The 19915-nt window shown below is 45.9% G+C and overlaps 1 protein-coding gene across 1 annotated transcript in view; it reads right to left on the reverse strand.

The window, feature by feature from the left end:
- Positions 1 to 19149, reverse strand: part of Dppa4 (developmental pluripotency associated 4) — a 21598-nt gene extending 2449 nt beyond the window's left edge. Inside the window, exons 1-6 of the mRNA XM_033768059.1 lie at positions 19078 to 19149; positions 17245 to 17344; positions 15707 to 15855; positions 15574 to 15624; positions 10785 to 11088; positions 9251 to 9446 (exon numbers count right to left, since the gene is read on the reverse strand). Of these exons, the coding sequence (XP_033623950.1) occupies positions 9251 to 9446; positions 10785 to 11088; positions 15574 to 15624; positions 15707 to 15855; positions 17245 to 17344; positions 19078 to 19101 (824 nt within the window). The 5' untranslated portion in view covers positions 19102 to 19149. The remainder of the gene's footprint in view (positions 1 to 9250; positions 9447 to 10784; positions 11089 to 15573; positions 15625 to 15706; positions 15856 to 17244; positions 17345 to 19077) is intronic.
- Positions 19150 to 19915: the final 766 nt, after the last annotated feature.

The raw sequence follows: 19915 nt of genomic DNA on the forward strand, positions 1-19915 counted from the left end.
AGTTTGTTTCGTTTTTTTTTTTTTTTTTTTTTTTTTTCTTTTGGTATCTGGAATCGAAGTCAGAACCTCGTGCTTTTGAGACAGGGGTGGTGTTACTGAGCTAAATCCCTGGCTCTAGACCTCTAATTTGTGCAGCACATCATATAGTTTTCTATTAACTACTACAACCCTATGAGATAAATATTAGGATGTTGCCATTTAGGTAACAAATTCTCAAGATCAACAGCAATAAAAATCACAGAGCTGACTCTAAGACCTCTCAGACTTTTCCTTCTTTCTTTTTTTAAACAAGATTTCACTCTGTAATACAGACTGGTCTTGAATTCACAGCAATCCTCCTGCCTCACCCTCCCAAGTGCTAGGATTACAGGTGTGCACTGTCACGCCCTGTTCCTACCTTTTAAAAATCTTTTTTTTTTTTTGAGACCGAGTTTCATGTATAATTCAGGCTAACCTTGAACTCACTGTGTAGTTCTGGCTGATCTCAATCTCACAGGGATTCACCTGCCTCAGCCTCCTGAGTGCTAAGATTACAGACATTGTGCCCTCATGCCTGACTCATACAATGTTCTTTCTTTTGAGTCAGGGTCTCATTAAGTTGCTAAGTTGCCCAAACTGGGCTTCAACTAGAGATCTTTCTGCCTCAGCCTCCAGAAGTGCTGGGATTACAGGTGTGCGCCACCACTCCCAGCTCTCTCCCTTCATTGTGTAGGTCATTAACACTTCATGCTTGTCCTTGTTTTGTTTTTGGAGCTCCCAGGTATAGGCCAATTCATACTTGATTGTAGGTGGGTTATATTAGTCACACAAGACGATGGAGCTAAGAACTAATGCACAAATACTCGGGTGACCATTGTCCTCATATCATAGTGCGGTGCCCTCTACATTGTGTGTAACTCAGCGACTTTCTATCACTGCCTTCTAGTGCCAGGATTTAGCTCAGGGGTTCCACCACCTGCCTCACAAGGGCAAGGTTTTGAGTTCGATCCCTGGTACCCAAAAAAATGTTAAAAATAAAATTTGGGCCCGGGATTTAGCTCAGTGATGCCACGGCCTGTCTCTGTCATTGCCGCCTTCTACCTTGCAGAACCCCTGACACACTTCTGTGCTGTACTTAATCTAAGTGTTTCTTACAGAGTAACACGTGTAGAGGCATTCTTCCTGCAAGAAAGACAGTTATTCCTTGGCTGGAGACAGCTCAGTGGTACTTCAAGGCTCAGAAAACACTACCCCAGAGTACTTGGGACTAAATGAAATCCAAAGGGCTTCAGAAATAAAAGGCTCAGCCATGCATAATGACCCACGCTATAATCTCAGCAGTCAGGAGGCTGAGGCAGAAGGATTGCTGGGAGTTCCAGGCCAGCCTGAACTACATAATGAAACCCTGTTTCAAAAAAGAAAAACTAAAAGATTGTTTGAAATGCTTCTGCCTTTCTGTGTGAGGTCTGCTCACAAAGGAAAATCCTTGACCTTGTCTGAAATAGGTCATCAGACCATATCCAGAGGATCTTCCTCTGAGCCCAAGAAAAAGGAAACAATGCCACAGATAGGCCAAGAAAGATTGCCAGATTTCCGCTTTGGTGTGTTAGCATGAGTTCATAATCTTTTTTACTTATGTATTTTATTCGAGACAGGGGCTTACTCTGTAGCCCAGGCTGGCCTTGAATTTGTGACCCTCCTGCCTTAGCCTCCCCAGGAGTGGGCCTCTTCGTCTAGCTAGTTCAAACTCTTTCATCCAATCCCATTTCTAAACATCTACCCCCATTCAATCCCAAACATAAAAATAGATAAACTGGCTCATGCTTGTAATCCCAGCCCTGAGGGAGGCAGAGGCAGTAGGATTACAAATTTGATTCCCACCTGGACAATCTATTGAGACCCTGTATCAAAAACAAACAGGGCCAGGGATTTAGCTCAGTGGTTCTGCTGGCTGCTTCAAAGTGCAAGGTCCCAAGTTCGATCCCCCATACCAATAACAAACAAACAAACAAAGCCCCAAATCCTAGTATGGTGGTACATACCTGCCTGTAATCCTAGCACTCTGCAGGCTGAGGTAGGATTATCGCTATGAATGCAAGTTCAGCCTGAACCACAAATGAAAGTCTGTCTCAGAAACAAAAGCAAAAGTCTTCTCTGAGTCTCCATGTCTGAAGTTGCACATATCAATACTTTGATTAAATTAATGTACTATGCTGTTTCTTTTTGTGGGGGTCAGTGATCCAGCTAGAGGTGAACCCAGGACCTCAGCTATGGTGAGCAGCTGCTTTGCCACTGAGCTGTATGCCCAGCCAAGAGGATTTTTGGTATGAAAGATGGAGGAGCCAGGCTTGGGGCCTCCAGTGAATAATCCCAGCACTCTGGAGACAGAGCCATTCAGGCTGTGATTAACAGGGCTACTGCACTGCATGAACCTTCTCCCAAGAATGGGAATACAAAAGAGGAAGAGAATACAAAAAGGGAAGTGGTAACTCACTGATAATATGTTTGAGAATAACGACTGTTTACATGTTTGTTTGTTTTGAGACAGTCTCCCTACATAGCCGAGGCTGGCCACAAACTCCTGGTAATCTTCCTGCCTCAGCCTCTACAAGAGCCAAAGGTGCACACCATCTGCCCTCTGGCTGATCCTTTCTCTGCACCAGATATGAGGCTTTTCAAATACACACCCGAGGATCAGGGAGTCCCTCAACTCCAGGCTTCCCCAAGCTTTTCCAGATAAAGGCAAACAAAGGCCCTACTTACTCTGCCGCATTCCAACCTGACTCACCTGACACCAACCTTCCCTGGGGCTGTAGCCCAGAGGGGCCTTTCACCTCCTCATCACTGCCTCTTTCCTTACCCTGCTTTCAACCTCCTGCCCTTCAGTCTGAGATTGTTCGAGTTTCTCTTGAAAACCTTCTGTTAGGTGACCCAAGAGAAGAATCAGCATTTAGTAGTGATTTCCGTCCTCCATGCCATTCCAACCTAGGGATCCCTGACCTAGGACAGTGTCTCAAGCTCATGCTGCTGGTAAGAAAGGCCCTAAGCCCATTACTTCATTTTTTGGGTCTTTATCTTCTCCAACATCCAGTTTGCCTACAGTAAAGAAAATTTTCTTTCCTTCCTTATCTTTCAAAAAAGTTATAACTTTAGAAGTGTTCTTATACTTCAGGTAATGATTGAAATACTGAGGGATTACTTCTACCTTTGGACTCAGCATTCCAAAAGGGGAGAGCCCAGCATGGTGGCGCATGTCAGTGATCCCAGTATTTAGGAGGCTGAGGCAGGAGCATTGCTATGAATTTGAGACCAGCCTGGGCTACACAGTGAGTTCCAGGGCAGCCTGAGCTATAAAGCGAGATTATCTTATAGATAATAATAATAATAATAATAATAATAATAATAATAATAATAAAAATAATAATAAATTGATAATAAACAGATATGAAAAGGTGAAGATGTAGCTCAGTGCAAAGGCCCTAGGTTCAATCCCTAGCACCACACGTTTTTTTAAAAAGTGATTATGGAATAATACATTAAAGGAGATTTTTTTGTACCAAGGATGGAACTCAGGTCCTTGTGCTTGCAAAGAAGGTGGCAACACCACACACACACACACACACACACACACACACACACACACACACACAGCCAGGTGTGGTAGTGCACACCTGTAATCCCAGCACTTGGAGGCTGAGGCAGGAGGATCGCTGTGAGTTCAAGACCAACCTGGGCTACACAGTGAGTTCCAGATCAGTCTCAACTACACAGTGAGACCCTGTGTCAAAAAACCAAAACACACACACACACACACACACACACACACAAAACAGGATCTCACTATGTGTTTCAAGCACATGACAATCCTCCTGCCTCAGCCATCCAAGGGCTGGGATTATAGGTGGGCGCTATCACACGTGGCCCCATGAAAAAAGCAGAAAAGGTTCAGAATTTGATTTAGATTTCCCAGATCTCTTTTCATACATTTTACTGAGTATTTTCCCAAGTTCTTGACATTTTCAAACCTGTATATATTTTATATTTTATTAAACCACTGTTAATGTTTTTGCAAGATTTTCTTTGTATATTATATACATGTATTCCACACAACAAAAATAGTTATCACAATCAAGAAATCTAGGTCCGGGGATTTATCTCAGGGGCACTGAGCCTGCCTTACAAGCACAAGGTCCTGAGTTCAATCCCTGGAACTAAAAAAAGAAAAAGAGAAATTTAATATTGCTATAGTGTCACATAATATGCATTCCATGTTCAAATTCCCCTAATTATCCCCAAAGTAGCCTTTTAGCTAAGGGAATAAATTACTGGATCATTCTAACCAAGACATGCATGCATTTATTGATTTATTTATTTAGGTTTTTTTGAGACAGGTCCTCACCACGTAGTCCAGGCTGGCCTCAAACCCGCAGTGATCCTCCTGCCTTACTTAGCTTCCTGCTGGCTGGTATCATTCTAACCAAGACATGCATGCATTTATTGATTTATTTATTTAGGTTTTTTTGAGACAGGTCCTCACCACGTAGTCCAGGCTGGCCTCAAACCCGCAGTGATCCTCCTGCCTCAGCTTCCTGCTGGCTGAGATTATAGGCATGAGCCAAAACACCCAGCTTTTTACCAAGCTGATAAGCACACAGCCCAGCACAGCATTACAAAAAATGGTACATATAACATCTACGATGCAATGGGTACTTTGTTACTGTTTTTGTGGTAGTAGCGATTGAACTTGGGGCCTTCTCAAGAGTTATATCTGGAACCCTCTTTTAAATTTTCTGCTCTGAGACAGAGCCTTGCTAAATTACCCATTCTGGGCTCAAACTTGCCATCCTCCTATGTCAGCATCTCCCCCCGTGAATGCTAGGATTACAGGTGTGTCCTGCCATGGCTGGTTGAATCACGAAATTTTTGAGGGCATAGATTAGTGATTATCATCCAAAACAAGATCAAATGAATGAAAGTATAAACACTCGTAATCCCAGCACTCTGAAAGGCTAAAGCAGGAGGATCTCAAGATTGAGGCCAGGCTGGGCGATTCAGCAAATTAGCCACAACCAGTTGCAACATTAAACAAGGCTGGAGGTGTAGCTCAGTGTGAACAGGTCCTAGGAACAATCTCTTGTAGCACACACAACTAATAATGATAGTAATAATAAAAGTGCAATAGGAATTTGACATAGGAGAATAGAATGTGGAACAGAATTATTAATTTACTTTGTCTAAGCAGAAATTTAAGGCTATCAGAAACAAGGGGGGAAAAATAAACGACAGACAACAGGGAGCCCCATATGCTCAGCTCACCTAGCAATCATCTGACAGTGAGTATAACTGCTCCCTTGAGATCAGATTCCGTTGAGTCACTGTCGCTAGCACGGACTATCATAATTGGTTAACGTTCACGTGCTGAAGTGTAATTCATTTTTGAAATTGTTTTAATTAAAAAATTTTATTTTATCCCATCTCCCCTCAAGACCTCTCCCCTCCCTAAGTGCAAAAGCTGTTTCCATTTTTTCCTTCTATTTTCACTTTTTTTCTTGTCCCTTCCTTTCCTTCTCCCTCCAAAGCATAATTTTCAACTATAAGCTCCAACTTGAAAGTGTAAAAATTTACTTAAGTGGGAAGGGTAGGGGAAAGGTAATGAGGGAAAAGGAAAAAGTATGACAAAATGAAAAAATGGAAATAAAGTGTTTGTAAATGGGGAGGCGGGGAGGGGTGAAGGGAGGACAGGGGTATGGGGAAAAATGAGAACCAAGACCTGTCATGTAAAGGTACAAGATCCTAACAATGAATGTAACTGTACTGTATACCTTAAGTGTACCAATAAATTCAATAAAAAAATTTACTTAATATTTTAGGGACATCAGTTTCATTTCAGTAAACTGGAGTCTTACAGGCTGCCCTGCCAGTCCCCGTGGCCCCTCTCCATGCTGTGCAGACCCCAGCCCACATGCCTGCCGCGTCTGCTCAGGCCTTCTGCATGAAGCGGCCTGGGGTCCTGCAGGGCCAGCTCCAGACTTTACCCCACCCACACCACAGCTTGTGGGCACAGATCTCTGCCCATCCCCTGAACTCAGCTCCTTGCGCTTACAAGGCAGGCCACTGAACTGCTGAGCTAAATCCCCGGCCCTCCCCCGCCCTTTTTGAGACAGGGTCTTACTATGTACTCCAGGCTGTCCTTGAACTCACTATGTAGCCCAGGGTAGCCTTGCACTCACAGTGGTCCTCCTGCCTCAGCCTCCTTAGTGCCCCTATTGTTCCCTGTGGACAGCAAGATAACCACAGCAGTCTCCCGGCCACTGTATTCATGAGGCAGAGGAAGAGCAAGGAACCACATCACTGGCACGCACACCAAGGGGGAGACTGGACAGAAGTCTACCAGTCTCCCCACAGCCTCCTCTCCATGAAGCAGCACCCTAAAAGCGCAGGAGACCCTCTTCCTGGGCTCACGGGGATGCTCACACAATCCCATAAAACAAAACAGAAGCAACAGGTGGGCATCGTGGGGCAGCCAGTGATCCCAGCACTCGGGAGGCTGAGGCAGAGGGGTTGCCAAATTGTTCAAGGACAGCCTGGGCTGAACAGTCAGTTCAAGACTAGTCTGGACTACAAAGCAAGATCCTGTGTCAAAAAAAGAAAAAGCAAAATCCGGACACCAGCTTCAGTACATTGTTTTATAATTACAGAAAGCAAATGCAAATCTACATGCTAACAGACAATTCGAGAATGCTCAGGGAAATGGGGAAGCGAGGGGTGGAAACCAAGTCTTTCAGTGGCTGCAGGGTGAGCTGGGACAGCTGCTGCAGCTGCAGGCCTCCCACGATGGCAACACAGGCTGGAGACCCTCAACTCTGTCCCAGCACCCAGTCTGTCCCCTCAGGCAGGGGCCGCCCTGAGAGCTGGAAGACGCCCCTGTGGAGGGTGCTGATGGCTCCTGGGGCGCCATCCTGCAGCTGCGTAACTGCTGGGAGGTCCAACAGCTTCTCGGTGAGCTGGGCGTCTGCAAGGTCACAAGGCTTTGGGGTCGCACTGGCTGCGGTTTTGTAGACTTACCACTCCATGAGGGCAGGTGATTCAAGAGGCAAAGCACCAGAGAGGCTCCCTTTATCCTATCTTTCTAATCCCACCGCAGGCTTTTACCTAAGACCTTGTTTCTATAAAGCAAGTGAAACGTTTGTTTTTAGTAAGAGGGAAACCAAAAGGAATTATTGATTTCGTTCTTTAAAATAATCAAGAACCTGGTGTGGTGGAGCTCCCCTTTAATCCCAGCATTCAGGAGGCTGAGGCAGACAGCCAGAAAGACAGCTACATAGTGAGATTAAGACCATTAGAGATGCTGTCTCAAAAAACCAAAAATTGCCAGGTGTGGTGCACACACCTGTAATCCCAGCACTCGGGAGGCTGAGGCAGGAGGATCACTGTGAGTTCGAGACCAGCCTGGGATACATAGGGAGTTCCAGGTCAGTCTCAACTACGTAGTGAGACTCTTTCTCAAACAAACAAATAAATAAATAAATAACCATGATCAGCCAATCCTGGTGGCACATGTCTGTAGTTTCTGCATTCTGAGAAGCTGAGGCTTCCAGGAAGCTTGAGTACACCTTGGGCCTCTTAGTGAGACCTTGTCTCAAAATTTTTTTAAAAAAGGTCTAGGTATAGAGGTCAATGCAAGGGCTTTGAGTTCAATCCCTAGTACCCCAAAAGAAATAAATGAATAAAACAAACAAAAAAAAGCAAAAGGCTGGGTGAAGTGGCACACACCTATCATCTCAGTTATTTGAAGGCTGATGCATGAGCATTCTAACTTAGTCTGGGCAGCTTTGTAAGACTCTGTCTCAAAATAAAGGGTGTGTGTGGGGTCTGGAGTTGTAATTCAGTGGTGAGGCACTTGCCAGTATGCATGAGACCCTGGGTTTGATCTCCAGCACTGTAAAGAACAAAACACTTGCAGGGCATGGTTGCACATGCCTGTAATCCCAGCCCCTGGAGATTGAGGCAGGAGGATCATGCGTTTGAGGCTGGCCTGTGCAACACAGGGAGGTTCTGATTGTTAGAATATCCTGGGGGCCGGGGATTTAGCTCAGTGGCACCGCACCTGACTTCCAAGCACAAGGTCCTGAGTTCGATCCCCAGTACCCGGCCCAAAAAAGACCCTACTAGTTGACATCTCCATTTGTACTTTCAGAAAGTAGCTCCAATTTTTGTCTCCTCCTACTACTCAAGCGACCATCAAATTATCTGCATCCTTTACTGTTTTGAATCTCTCCTGCTATCTAAGCAAGTATATATACTTTTGTATCTTCTTTGGCTTGATCTGATTAACTTAAGGCATGTCCTCCATGAAAATTCTTTTCAATGGACTCGCACTCTAGGATCATCCCTGTTTTTTTTCCAGTGTCAGGAGTCCAACCTTATACATGCTAGACAAGCATGTTACCCTCGCCTTTACCTCCAGCCCCTTTCCTGTTCGTTTTTTCTTGCTTTGTACTTCAGGCTGGCCTTGGACTCACTACATAGTGCAGGCTGGCTGTGAACTTGCAGCCTCTAGGAGTACTGGGGTTACAGGTGTGTGCCACCACACCGGCCTCCAGGCCCCATTCTTATTTAGAAATAGAAATCATTTGGCTGGGCTTGGGAGGCTGAGGCAAGAGAATCACAAGTTGGAGCCCACCCTGAACTACATAGGGAGTTCAAACCCAGCCTAGTCTATATGAGAAACCCTGGTTCAAGAAACAAATCTCTTCTTTGCAGTTGGAGGGGCACAGCTCAGCAGGACCACACTTGCAAGAAACCTCTCCTTGACACCAGTCATCAGGGTGCTCTAGGTTTTCCTCTTCTTGCAGGACTGGGGACTGAATCCAGAGCCTCCACATTGAGACGCTTAGCTACATTCCCAGCACACCCCTTCCCTTTGTTATATCTTTATTTTGAGACAAGGTCTCATTAAGTTACTAAATTGCTCAGGCTGGATTCAAACTTCCAAGCTTCCTGCCTCAGCTTCCCAGAGTGCTGGGGTTCTGCCGGCAGCATATGCGCCAATCCACCCTTATTAGGGTGGAGACTTCTTAACGGATGGTGTTCGGGCTGGTAGTAATTACACAAAGCTTGCTGTACCAGAGCTCTGCGTTTCCGGGTTTCACCTTTAAGCTCTTATTTCTGGGGAGTTAGCTGAGCATCCCTTTACTTGAAACTTTCCACGGTTATTAACACAAATGCACCTCTTCCTCCCTTCCCGTCCCCCACCCCGGGAGCTCTGTACCTGCGGACACAGGTAGGGCACAGTAGGTTGTCCTCCAGGTGGGGCGGCGGGAAGGTGCCAGAGGGCAGCAGGAACAGTGCGTTCACACGCCCCTTCTTCTCAGGCACCCAGGCCTGTCCCGCGTGGAACTGCAGCTGCACCCAGCCCCCCGCATCTGCAGGGAGACTGCAGCCATGCACCACGCACCACTTGTCACCTGCAGAAGGACAGGGATTCAGGACCGACATCCCAGCACCACGAGCCGACGGAGACTGATGGTATCCTTTCCATTCCCCGGGCGCCAGCAACTCCACCCTGCTGCCCTTTAGGGGAATTTAAAGACCTTAGGCTGGGGAGGGGAGCGCAAGGGAAGAACACTGGCTTAGCAGGGCTTGAAAGCCCTAGTCCCTTCCACAGCACTACAAAACCCAAACCACAATAAGCAAGAGTGAAAGCACAACTTTAGACCCCTTCCTGGAACAGTGCAGAAGTCTCAACTCCTAAAGTTGCTGCATCCGGCAAAGCAGCTCCTGGTCTTCTTCCATTGCAATTGCTAGAATGCTCACAACTCATATGAGTTTTATGTTATTAATCTGCTTCAGGAGGAAGAAACTGGGGACTCTCATGAAAGGACGCTGAAGGCCAGGGATTTAACTCAGTAGTGTTGCCGCCTGCCACATTCCAAGTGCAAAATCCCAACCCAGTTCAATCCTCAGTACCCTCCCCCACCCCCCAAAAAAAGAACGGCTTAATATCACTCACTCAATGCCAGGAGATCCTGGGCTCAACCTCTGATAACTGATCTTTTTTTTTTTTTTTCCAGACAAGTCTTGCTCTGTAGCGCCAGGTTGGCCTCAAACTCACTGCAATTCCCCTGCCTCAGCCTCCCAAGGGCTAGGATTACATGCATGTGCCACCACCCTAGGTTCTGATAGCTGATTTTAAATCTTGCTTTTTCATCCTTTGACTTCCTTAAAGAAGGGAGAGAAACGAAGCCAAACATATTGCTGTCCCCTCTGAAGCCACCCATAGTTTAAACAGAAATTCTCAAGGTATGCTCCCTAGGCTAGAATCCTCAGTATTGCCTGGGAAATTATTACAAATGTAAATTCTCAGCTGTGTCCAAGACCTGAATCAGAAAAAACTTTTTATGGGCAGCGTCTAGGAATCACCAAGCCCTTGAGGTTATTTGGATGAGATCCCAATCAAATTTCCTCATAAGGACAACATTGAACCTAACTATTGAATTTAATTCAGTTCTTGTCCAACTTGGTTTATGACCAGAACTGTGGAAAGCATAAAGTTCCTAAACAGAGGTATTTAGAAGTCTTAGGATGGCTGAGGCAGGAAGGTTGTAAGTATAAGCCTGGAGCAAGTTAGAGACTTAGGGAGGCCCTGTCTCAAAATAAAATAAAACAAAAAGCAAAAGATGGGTGAGGTAGATGAGTGTGGAGCCCTAGGTTCAGTCCTCAGTATCCCTGACGCAAGAAAGCAAACATCTGAGGCCAGTGTCACCAGTCAGCTCTCCGGACAGGGCAGGGCACTGACTACTCACCGTATGCCTCTGCCGGGGGCTCCACTGTCTCCCTCCGGGCAGCACCAGCAGCAATTCGGCCCCAAGAGGCCAGCACCGACTCCGGAGTGGCTGTGGTCATCACATTTGTGCTGACCTCTTCGTAGAGAGCAGGTGGCTCTTGCAGGGAGGTCAGCTGCCCCGCAGGGATCAGGTCACCTTCAAGAAGTTCCATCCCCACTGCAGACATCCCTCTCTCCGGACCTTGCAGGGACTTCTGCCTCCGAGTACCTGTTGACTTGACCCTAGTCTCCTTGGGTGTAATAGGAATGTTCTGCAGATGGGGCTAAACATGAAGGATAATATGGTAACAGAGTTTGAAAGGCAGTCACATCTACAGGCATACCCTGGTCATCCCAGCCCTGGGAGGAGCTGAGGTAGGAGGATCTCAAATTCAAACCCAGTTTAGGATTACAGGTGCGGCGGCCAAGCCTGTGATCCCAGCACCCAGGATGCTGAGACAAGAGGATTGCTGCCAGTTGGAGGCCAGCATGAGGTACATAGTGAGTTCATGGCCAGTCTGAACTAAGGAGGCTGAGGCAGGAGGATGCAAAATTCAAACTCAGCCTGGGCAATTAGGCAAGACCCAATCTTAAAATTTAAAAATGGGCTTGGCTTGAAGCTCAGTGCCAAGGCCCTGGGTTTAATCCGCAGCACCTCAAAAAAAAAAGGTCTCTTCATGGTAACCATAGTTAATAGCAATGTACTATATTGCTTAAATTTACTAACAGATTTTAAATGTTCTTTTTTTCTGTACCAGGGATTGAACTCTGGCAAGGCAGGCGGCCAAACCACTGAGCCAAATCCTGGGCCCTTAAATGTTCTTACCAGAAGAGAAATAAGTATGTGAGGTAAAGCATGTGTTAATTAGCTCAATTTAGCCATTCCACAATGTGCACATATTTCACACCAATATGTTGCTCCTAACATTATTTTTAAAAAGTACAGCCCTATAATCCCAGCACACTGGGAGGCTGAGGCAGAAGGATCAAAAGTCTGAGTCCAGGCTGGGTAACTTAGAACAAGATCCCATCTCAAAAGGGGGCACGAGCGTTGGGGATGTAGCTTAGTCCAAAGACCTCATGTTTGATCACTTGAACTGCCAAAACAAAAAGCAAAACAAACAAACAAACACACAACCAAAAGGGCTGTGTGGGGTAACTATTCTTTTCTTAGAACTGGGCTGAAATGGGCCTCATGTGTGACTCCAACACTGAGGGAGGCTGAGTAGGAGGAGTTTGAGTCCTACTTTGGAAACTTAGTTAAGACCCTGCCTCAAAATGAAAGAGCTAAGCTCACTATGTATCCCAGGCTGGCCTTGAAATTGTAGTAATCCTCCTGCCTCATCCTGTGGACTGCTGGGATTACAAGTGTGCATCACAATATTTGATGCTATTTAGCCTGGGGATTGAACCTAGTGCATCATGCATGCTAAGTGTGGCTCAGTGGTAGCTGCTCTACCACTCAGCTTCATCCATTTTTAAAAACTGTATTGTGACCTGAACTTGAAATTATACTGCAAAGCTACCATGACAAAAACCACATGGTACTGGCAAAAAGACAGACCTGAGGATCAATGGTACAGAGTAGAAAATGCAGAAACAGCTCTAGACATATACAGCTACCTCATCTTGACAAAGGAGCTGAACACCCTCACTGGAGGAAAGATAGCCTCTTCAGTAAATGTTGCTGGAAAAACTGGCTTTCCATATGCAGAAAACTAAAGCTAGACCTATTATCTTTCACCACCCTCTAAACTAAACTTGAAATGGATCAAAGTCTAAATATTGAAACAGAAAAGGAGGAAGCAAGATAGGGCTGGGTATTTAGCTCAGTGGTGCCACACCAGCCTCACAAGCACAAGGCCATGAGTTTGATCCCCAGAGCTGGAAAAAAATATAAATACAAAAAGAAGCAAGATATATCAGGTACTGGTAGAAATTCCTTATGATGAATGTTATCATTATGTATACCTAAAATGTACCAATAAATGTTTTGATTAAAAAAATATTAAAACAGAAGCACTTAGTCTGCTGGAAGAATAGGTAGAACTCTTGAAGACACAGGTATAAGCAAAACCCCAATCCCATGGTAAAGAATCAACATCTAGGACCGGCTGTGGTAGTGTACCCCTGTAATCCCAGCACTTGGGAGGCTGAGGCAGGAGGAATGCTATAAGTTCGAGGCCAACCTGGGCTACACAGTGAATTCCAGATCAGTCTCAACTGCATAGTGAGACTAAAAACTTTTTCACAGAAAAGAATAAAAGGAGAGAAGAGACATCCTACAGTGTGGGAAAAAAATTTTACCAGCTGTTCCAACAAAGGGCTAATATCTAAGTGTATAATGGATGTTGGGAAATGGGAAGATACTATTCAAATGGGAAAGTGAATAAGGGAGGAGGGGGGAGAAAGGAGATGGGGAAAAAGTGAAAATAGAAGGAAAAATGGAAACAAAGCTTTTGTACATAGGGAGGGGAGTTGAGGTGGGAAACGGGATTAAAAAATAAAATTTTTTGAAGGGCTAATATCTAGACTATATTAAGAACTCAAAAAAAAAAAAAAAAATCAGACCCTCCGAAACTTAAAGACCCAATCCAAAAATGGGAATCTGGAATGACAACATACTTCTCAGTTAAAGAAACAGAAATAAATATATGAAAAAATGTTCAACATCACTGGACATTCAAGAGATGCAAATTAAAATGCTGAGATTCCACCTCACTACAGAAAGAATGGCTGCTGTCAAGAAATCAACCGGGCTGGGGATTTAGCTAAGTGGTTGCGCTCCCTGACTTGCAAGCGTAAGGTCCCAAGCTCCATTCCAGTACCAGAAAAAAAAAAAAGAAAAAAAAGAAAGAAATCAACCAATAACAAGTGCCGGAGAGCATGCAGGCTGGCGGGGGGCTTCTCCTCTGCTGGTGGGAGTATAGAATGGTACAACCAATGTGGAAATCAGTCTGGAGATGCCTCAAAAAGTAAAAGTCCACCTCACCCCACAAAGAATGGCTGCTATCAAGAAATCAACCAATAACAAATGTTGGCAGGGTTGTGGGGAGAAAAGGAACCCTTCTCCATTGTAGGTGGGAGTGCAGACTGGTGCAACTACTGTGGAAATCAATATGGAGATACCTCAAAGAGCTGGGATTAGGGTTCCATTTGACCCAGCCATCCCTCTCTGCTGGGTATCTTTCCAAAAGAATTAAAAGAACCATACCACAGCGATATATGCGCACCTATGTTTATAGTGGCACAGTTTGTAATAGCTAAAACGTGGAAACAGCCCATTTGCCCATCTGTTGGAAACTGGATAAAGAAGATGTGGGTTTTTTTTCTATGAAATGGAATACTACTCAGCCATAAAAAATGAGAAATTAGATTCATTCATAGGAAAATTGATACATATTGAGGTGATGCTGGGGTGAAATAAATAAGTCACACATGTGTAAATACCGAATAGTTTCTCTGGTGTGAAAAACTATATTTGTAAATAGGGGAGGGAGGAGGGGGTGAAGGGAGGGCAGGGACAAGGGGAAAAAACGAGAACCAAGACCTGTCATGTAAAGGTACAAGATCCCAACGATGAATGTAACTGTACTGTATACCTCAAATGTACCAATAAACTCAATTTTAAAAAAAGGAAAAGTGAAAAGTGGTGTTTCTATGTGACTCAGCTAGGCTCCTTCGTGTCATCTTCTCTAAAGTGTTAAAAGCATCCACCACGGTGATGTATGCACACCCATGTTTATAGAAGCAGTTTGTAATAGCTAAATCTTGGAAACAGCCCAAATGCCATCAGTGTATGAATGGACAGGTGTAGTTTTTAATGTACAGTGGAGTATTACACTATCATAAGATAGATAAGTTTGAGATAATTTGAAGTATATAGACGCACCCTGAGAACATTTAATTTTAAGTGAAATAAATTGGACGCATTGTTTCTATTGTATGAGAAACTTAAGGGTAAAATAAAGACCAAAATAGATAATAGATGCTGCGAAGTAGGAAGAAAATGTTCAAACGGGAAGGGGAACTAGGGAGGGAGGAAGGGAAGGGAAGGGAGGGAATAGGGATATAAATTTTTATAAGAACAGAAGGAAAATCGAACAAAGTTTTGTAAAGAGAAAGAGGAAGGATTGAAGGGAAGAGAAACGAGGGATGAAGATATATGATGTACAGACACAAAGTCCCCATGCTGAATGCGATCACTGTGTCAGAAGTATGCCAATACATTCATTAACAGATAATTGCACTGTGAGGTGGGGTGTGGGCAAACTGGCCAGGCGGGCCTCCGACTTTCAATCCCTCCTGCCTCAATCTCTCGTAGCTGGGTCGCAGGCAGGTCACCCTCATGCCAGGCCTCTATCATGGCTTCGTTTGCTGTTCTTTGAGACAGGGTCTGGCTCTGTACTGCAGGTCGGCCTCCCTCTTGGACGCTCCCACCTCAGCTTCTGAAGTAAAATGGGGTTATGGGGGCCACCACCACGCAGGGCACTCTGGTCACTTTATGAAGATCGTTGGGGTGAAAACCAACTTTTTGCCCTGCAGATTTTTCTTAAAATAAAAATGACTGGGGAGCTTGGGGGCTACACCTGTAATCTCAGCTACAGAGGGGAAGGTTGATGCTGGAGGACTGAAGTTCCAGTCCCACTCGTCAATTTAGCGATTCTCAAAATACAAAATATCAGGGGCTGGAGATGTAGCTCAGTGTGAAGGGCCTGATTCCCTCCCCTGTACCACAATCAATAAACAGGTAAATACATGTGTGTTACCTTTTGCTGCGGGTAAGCGTATTCACAGAGTCGCTTATATGCTTCTAATTTCTAAGACAAAGGAAAAACACAGTCACCTTGAGGAAGTTTCCTGTCCTCCCCTCGTGAGTGCAGTAGCCGCCCTGGCCCTTACCTGGCCTTTGGCGCTGATCTTCAGCTGCTGGCACCAGGCCCGCAGGATGTCCCGGTGGATCAGGTTGATGGGGGGCAGCTCCTCGGGGAGAGGAGGAATTTGCACCTTTTTCGGAGGTGTTAGCAGCTCGCGCTCTTGTTTTTTCTTCTCTGGACAGGGAGGAGGCAGAGGAGAATGAACGGAACAGAATTAGTATGATTAGTGTTGGCATCTCCTATCAGAATTTGAAAAGCAGTCACTCTTGGTCCTCCTATCCCCACCAGATAGCTAAATGGCTTAGGCGGACCACAGAGCCTCCAAAGGACAGGTCAGGCCGCAGACTCCGCACCCCTAAACCCCAGCATCACCTCTGAAACTCCGTGCTCCAGAGGAGCCCTTCAGCCCACACGGGGCACTTCTGTCCAGGCTGACAGCTGGAAGTCTTAGACCTGAGATCAGCCTTGTCTTGACATGAAACAAAATAAACAGCGGATAATCCTACACAAACAACCGGGATAGCACCTGCATGTAACCCTGCCGGTCTGCCCCGGGCAGGGCAGTGCTCCTAAGCTCCAAGGCCTTCTTGTGCTTCCTGTGACCGTAGTGCCTCAGGTGGTCTCCTGTAAAGACTCCCTGAACACAAGGGGATGCACCCAGCACAGGGACACACACGGACTGTCACCTCACCAACAGGAAGTGAAGGTTTTACCTAATTATTCCATGCAACTTACAGCCAGTCTTCCACCCACTCCCTATGGATCTCTTATCAAGGTTCCCGATTATCACCAGTTATTTTTAAACTAGAACATGGAAGCGGGCATGGTGGCACACGCCTGTAATCCCAGCACTCAGGAGGCTGAGGCAGGAGGATCACTGTGAGTTTGAGATCAACCTGGGCTAAACAGTGAATTCCAGGTCAGTCTCAACTACATAGTGAGACCCTGTCTCAAAAAAACAAAACAAAACAAAACAAAAAGATAGAACATGGAATTTCACAGGTGGGTGATTTAAAACTTAGAGCTATGGTGGACACTTGACTTACGAACTCAATTTGTTCAAGAGGGCTGGTTGTAACTCAAGTTGGTGGGTTGAGCCTCAGGCTCCTCTACACAGCCTTCAAAGTCTCTCTCCTATACACAGGCAGATCTCAGTGTCCTTAGAGACACTGGCCCAGGATTTCCCAATTAGTCCCACCCAGGAAAGGATGCCACATTCCTTCTAGAACTCTTTAAGGGTTAAATCTGTATCTGAGACATCTGGAAGCACAAGTGGCAGGCCTTCAGGTCATACATAACCTGAGGGTCCACTGTCTCTGTCCCCTCACACAGGGATAGATCCTCAACTCCAAACAAGAGCAGGCAAAGTGACTGTGGAAACTGGCATGGCGGGGCTTGGAGGTAGGACAGCTTCAGCACGACAGGGTTAAGCCCAGCTCCAAGGGAAGTGAGCTTTTCAGAGCGCAGTACGGAAGTTCCTTCCCTGCTTCTATTCCTTTGGAAAAATTCCTGAGGCTTGTTGGACCTAAGGAAGTAAGAGTTAAGGACTCACGGACCTCTTACCTTCGTCATTCTCCACATGATTTTTCCGTTTCATCCCCTTTGCAGAGGATGTGGCCGGCTGCCTGTCCGCTCCATGTTCTTCCCCTGACCTCCCGGCTCCCTGCTGGCAAAGGGTACAGTCAGTCATCGCCCACTGTGCCCCAGCACTCAACTTGCCTTAAGAAAATTTCACATCTGCTGGGAGTGGTGGCGCATGCCTGTGATCACAGCACTCAGGGGGCCGAGGCAGGAGGATCACTGTGACTTCAAGGCAGATTTGGCTTATATAATGTGTTTAAAGATAGCCTGAACTACATACCTAGACCTGTTTACAAACAAACAAAACAAAACAAAACAAAAAACAAAAAACCAAAAAACTCCACATCTAAAGCCCCAAATGGTCATTGCATTTGATTGCCTCAAACTCAGTGACCCTCCTGCCTCAGCCTTCCAAGTGCTGGGATTACATACACCCCCAGTCCCAGCTCTCTCGTATCTTGCTCCTCTTTCATCAGAGTCTCATTTTAAGTGTTCATCTAAGAATCCTTTCTAAGGCCTTCAGAGTCAATTCTCCCACATTCCTTACCCTTACTCCCACCATTTGTACGCTTAGATTTTATTAGTGCTGTAGATTTTATCACTGCCTACAACTTGGACTGTATGCTCACAAGGGTGCGGTTTTTTTCTTTTCCTCATACAGTAGACACACAATAAACACTGGCTAATAGAATTAAAAGGGCATGGTAGTGCACATCTGCAATCCTAGCATCAGGAGGCTGAGGCAGGTGGGCTGACGTGAGTTGGAGGCCTGCCTGAACTGTGTATTGAGACTTTGTCTCAAAAATAAAATAAAATAGGGCCGGGGATTTGGCTCAGTGGTTCTGCCGCCTGCCTTGCAAACATAAGGACAGAGTTCGATCCCCGGTACCAAAAAGGAAGAAAACAATAACAACAACAACAACAAAAAACAAAGTTGCAGTGGGAATAAGTTGTTTACAGAGAAATTAATATATTTGTTGAATCAGACGTGCTGCTTATTTCATTCTCTAAATCCTCATAGCACTGTCACGGTTACTTTATTTAACAATCTAGAAGGTGAGTCTCAGAGGTTAGTCAGTGCACACAAGAGATAAACTAAATCCTGAAGCTCCCGCCACCAAATCTGCATCTTTTCCAATCACCCCCAAGGTGAAAGTCGGAGACAAATTAACATTTGTATGACACTTTTACATCTCTGCCGGAGCTTCACATTTATATTCAGAATTTACATTTGCATAACCCTTTCACCAAGTGTTCGCTTTTGGGCCTCACAAAAGTCTGAAAATAGAAAAAGCTGAAAATGGCCAGGTACTGGGAAGTGGGGCCTGAGGAGACCCGGCTTCCCCGCTAAGGTGACTCTGGGTCCTGCCCCGGTTGTCACCAGACCCAGCCTCGGGTGGATCCGCACGTCTCAGCGCCCGGGCCGGGAGACCAGGTCGGTACCCGCCCCTGCGATGAGGGCCTCGGTCCGCCCGAGGAAACGCGGGCTTTCGTTCTTTTCCTGTCTCAGCTCAGCTACCCCGGCCCCAAATCATATCTCACCTGTCGTCTCCTCCCAGACCACCCCGCTCCAGCCCCGAGGGTGGTTCCGATAAGAGGAGCTTGTTCCACATCCCCGCAGGGAACCTCCGCCCTCCTCATCCTCCCACCATCGCTCCAGCTGCAGTTAGGTCTAGGACTTTTTTTTTTTTTTTTTTAGCAAGAGTCATTTCTAACCCACCTTCTTTCCCCCAAAAAGAAAGACCAGGAGAGCCGAGGAGGAGGAACAAGAGACCCACAAAGCCAGAAAACAAACCCACAAAAACTCTTATATACCTCTTTGCCTCTTGCGTTCTCCATACTCAGCCAAGAAGGTGGAACTGATAAGAAAATACTTCTTACTCCCAATTGGCCCCCGGCCCTCTGGAACAATCTCCTCCCACTTCCTGTCACCCAAAGGAGCTCCTCCTCCTGTCCCTCCCTGTGCCCCCCGCCCCATTGGCCTATACTCACCTCTGGCCCTTGCCTGTTCCAGAGACCGTGGGGATTACTCTTCCTTGACCTTTTTGTTCACAGTGTCTCAGAACACACTGGGAAGCTGACAACTCCTTTAGGGTACAGTGTCTCCGAGGGGAAAGGAAAAGTTTCCGGTGACTTTGCCAACAGCATGTGTGACAGAACTCAATGATGGGACTGGTAGGAAGAACAGAATTCTGGAACTAGGGTGTAAAGAAAGGCGAAGTCAAGCTGGGCTCGGTGGTGCACCCCTTGTAATCCCTGTATTCTGGGAGGCTAGGGACTGGGGAACCCCAAATTCTAAGCCTCTGTCAAAAATAAAATTTAGCCGGGAATGGTGGCGCATTCCTGTAATCCCAGCACTAGGGAGGCTGAAGCAGGAGGATCGCTGTGAGTTTGAGACCAGCCTGGGCTACATAGTGAGTTCCAGGTCAGTCTCAACTACATAGTATGAGCCTGTCTCAAAAAGCCTAAACAAATAAATAAAAATAAAATTTACCCATTTTATAGATAATAAAGGTTTGTGTAAGATTTTATTGGCAATTGGCTGGCTAGCTAGCAAGACAGAACCTAGCCTACTCACTTACAAACTAGTTCAAAATTCCCTGCTGGGCTTGGTGGTGCACAACTTTGATCCCAGTCAGCTATTCAGGAGGCT

This window comes from Fukomys damarensis, unplaced genomic scaffold, assembly GCF_012274545.1.
Source record: "Fukomys damarensis isolate Sample0158 unplaced genomic scaffold, DMR_v1.0_HiC HiC_scaffold_24, whole genome shotgun sequence".
Lineage (NCBI taxonomy): Eukaryota > Metazoa > Chordata > Mammalia > Rodentia > Bathyergidae > Fukomys > Fukomys damarensis.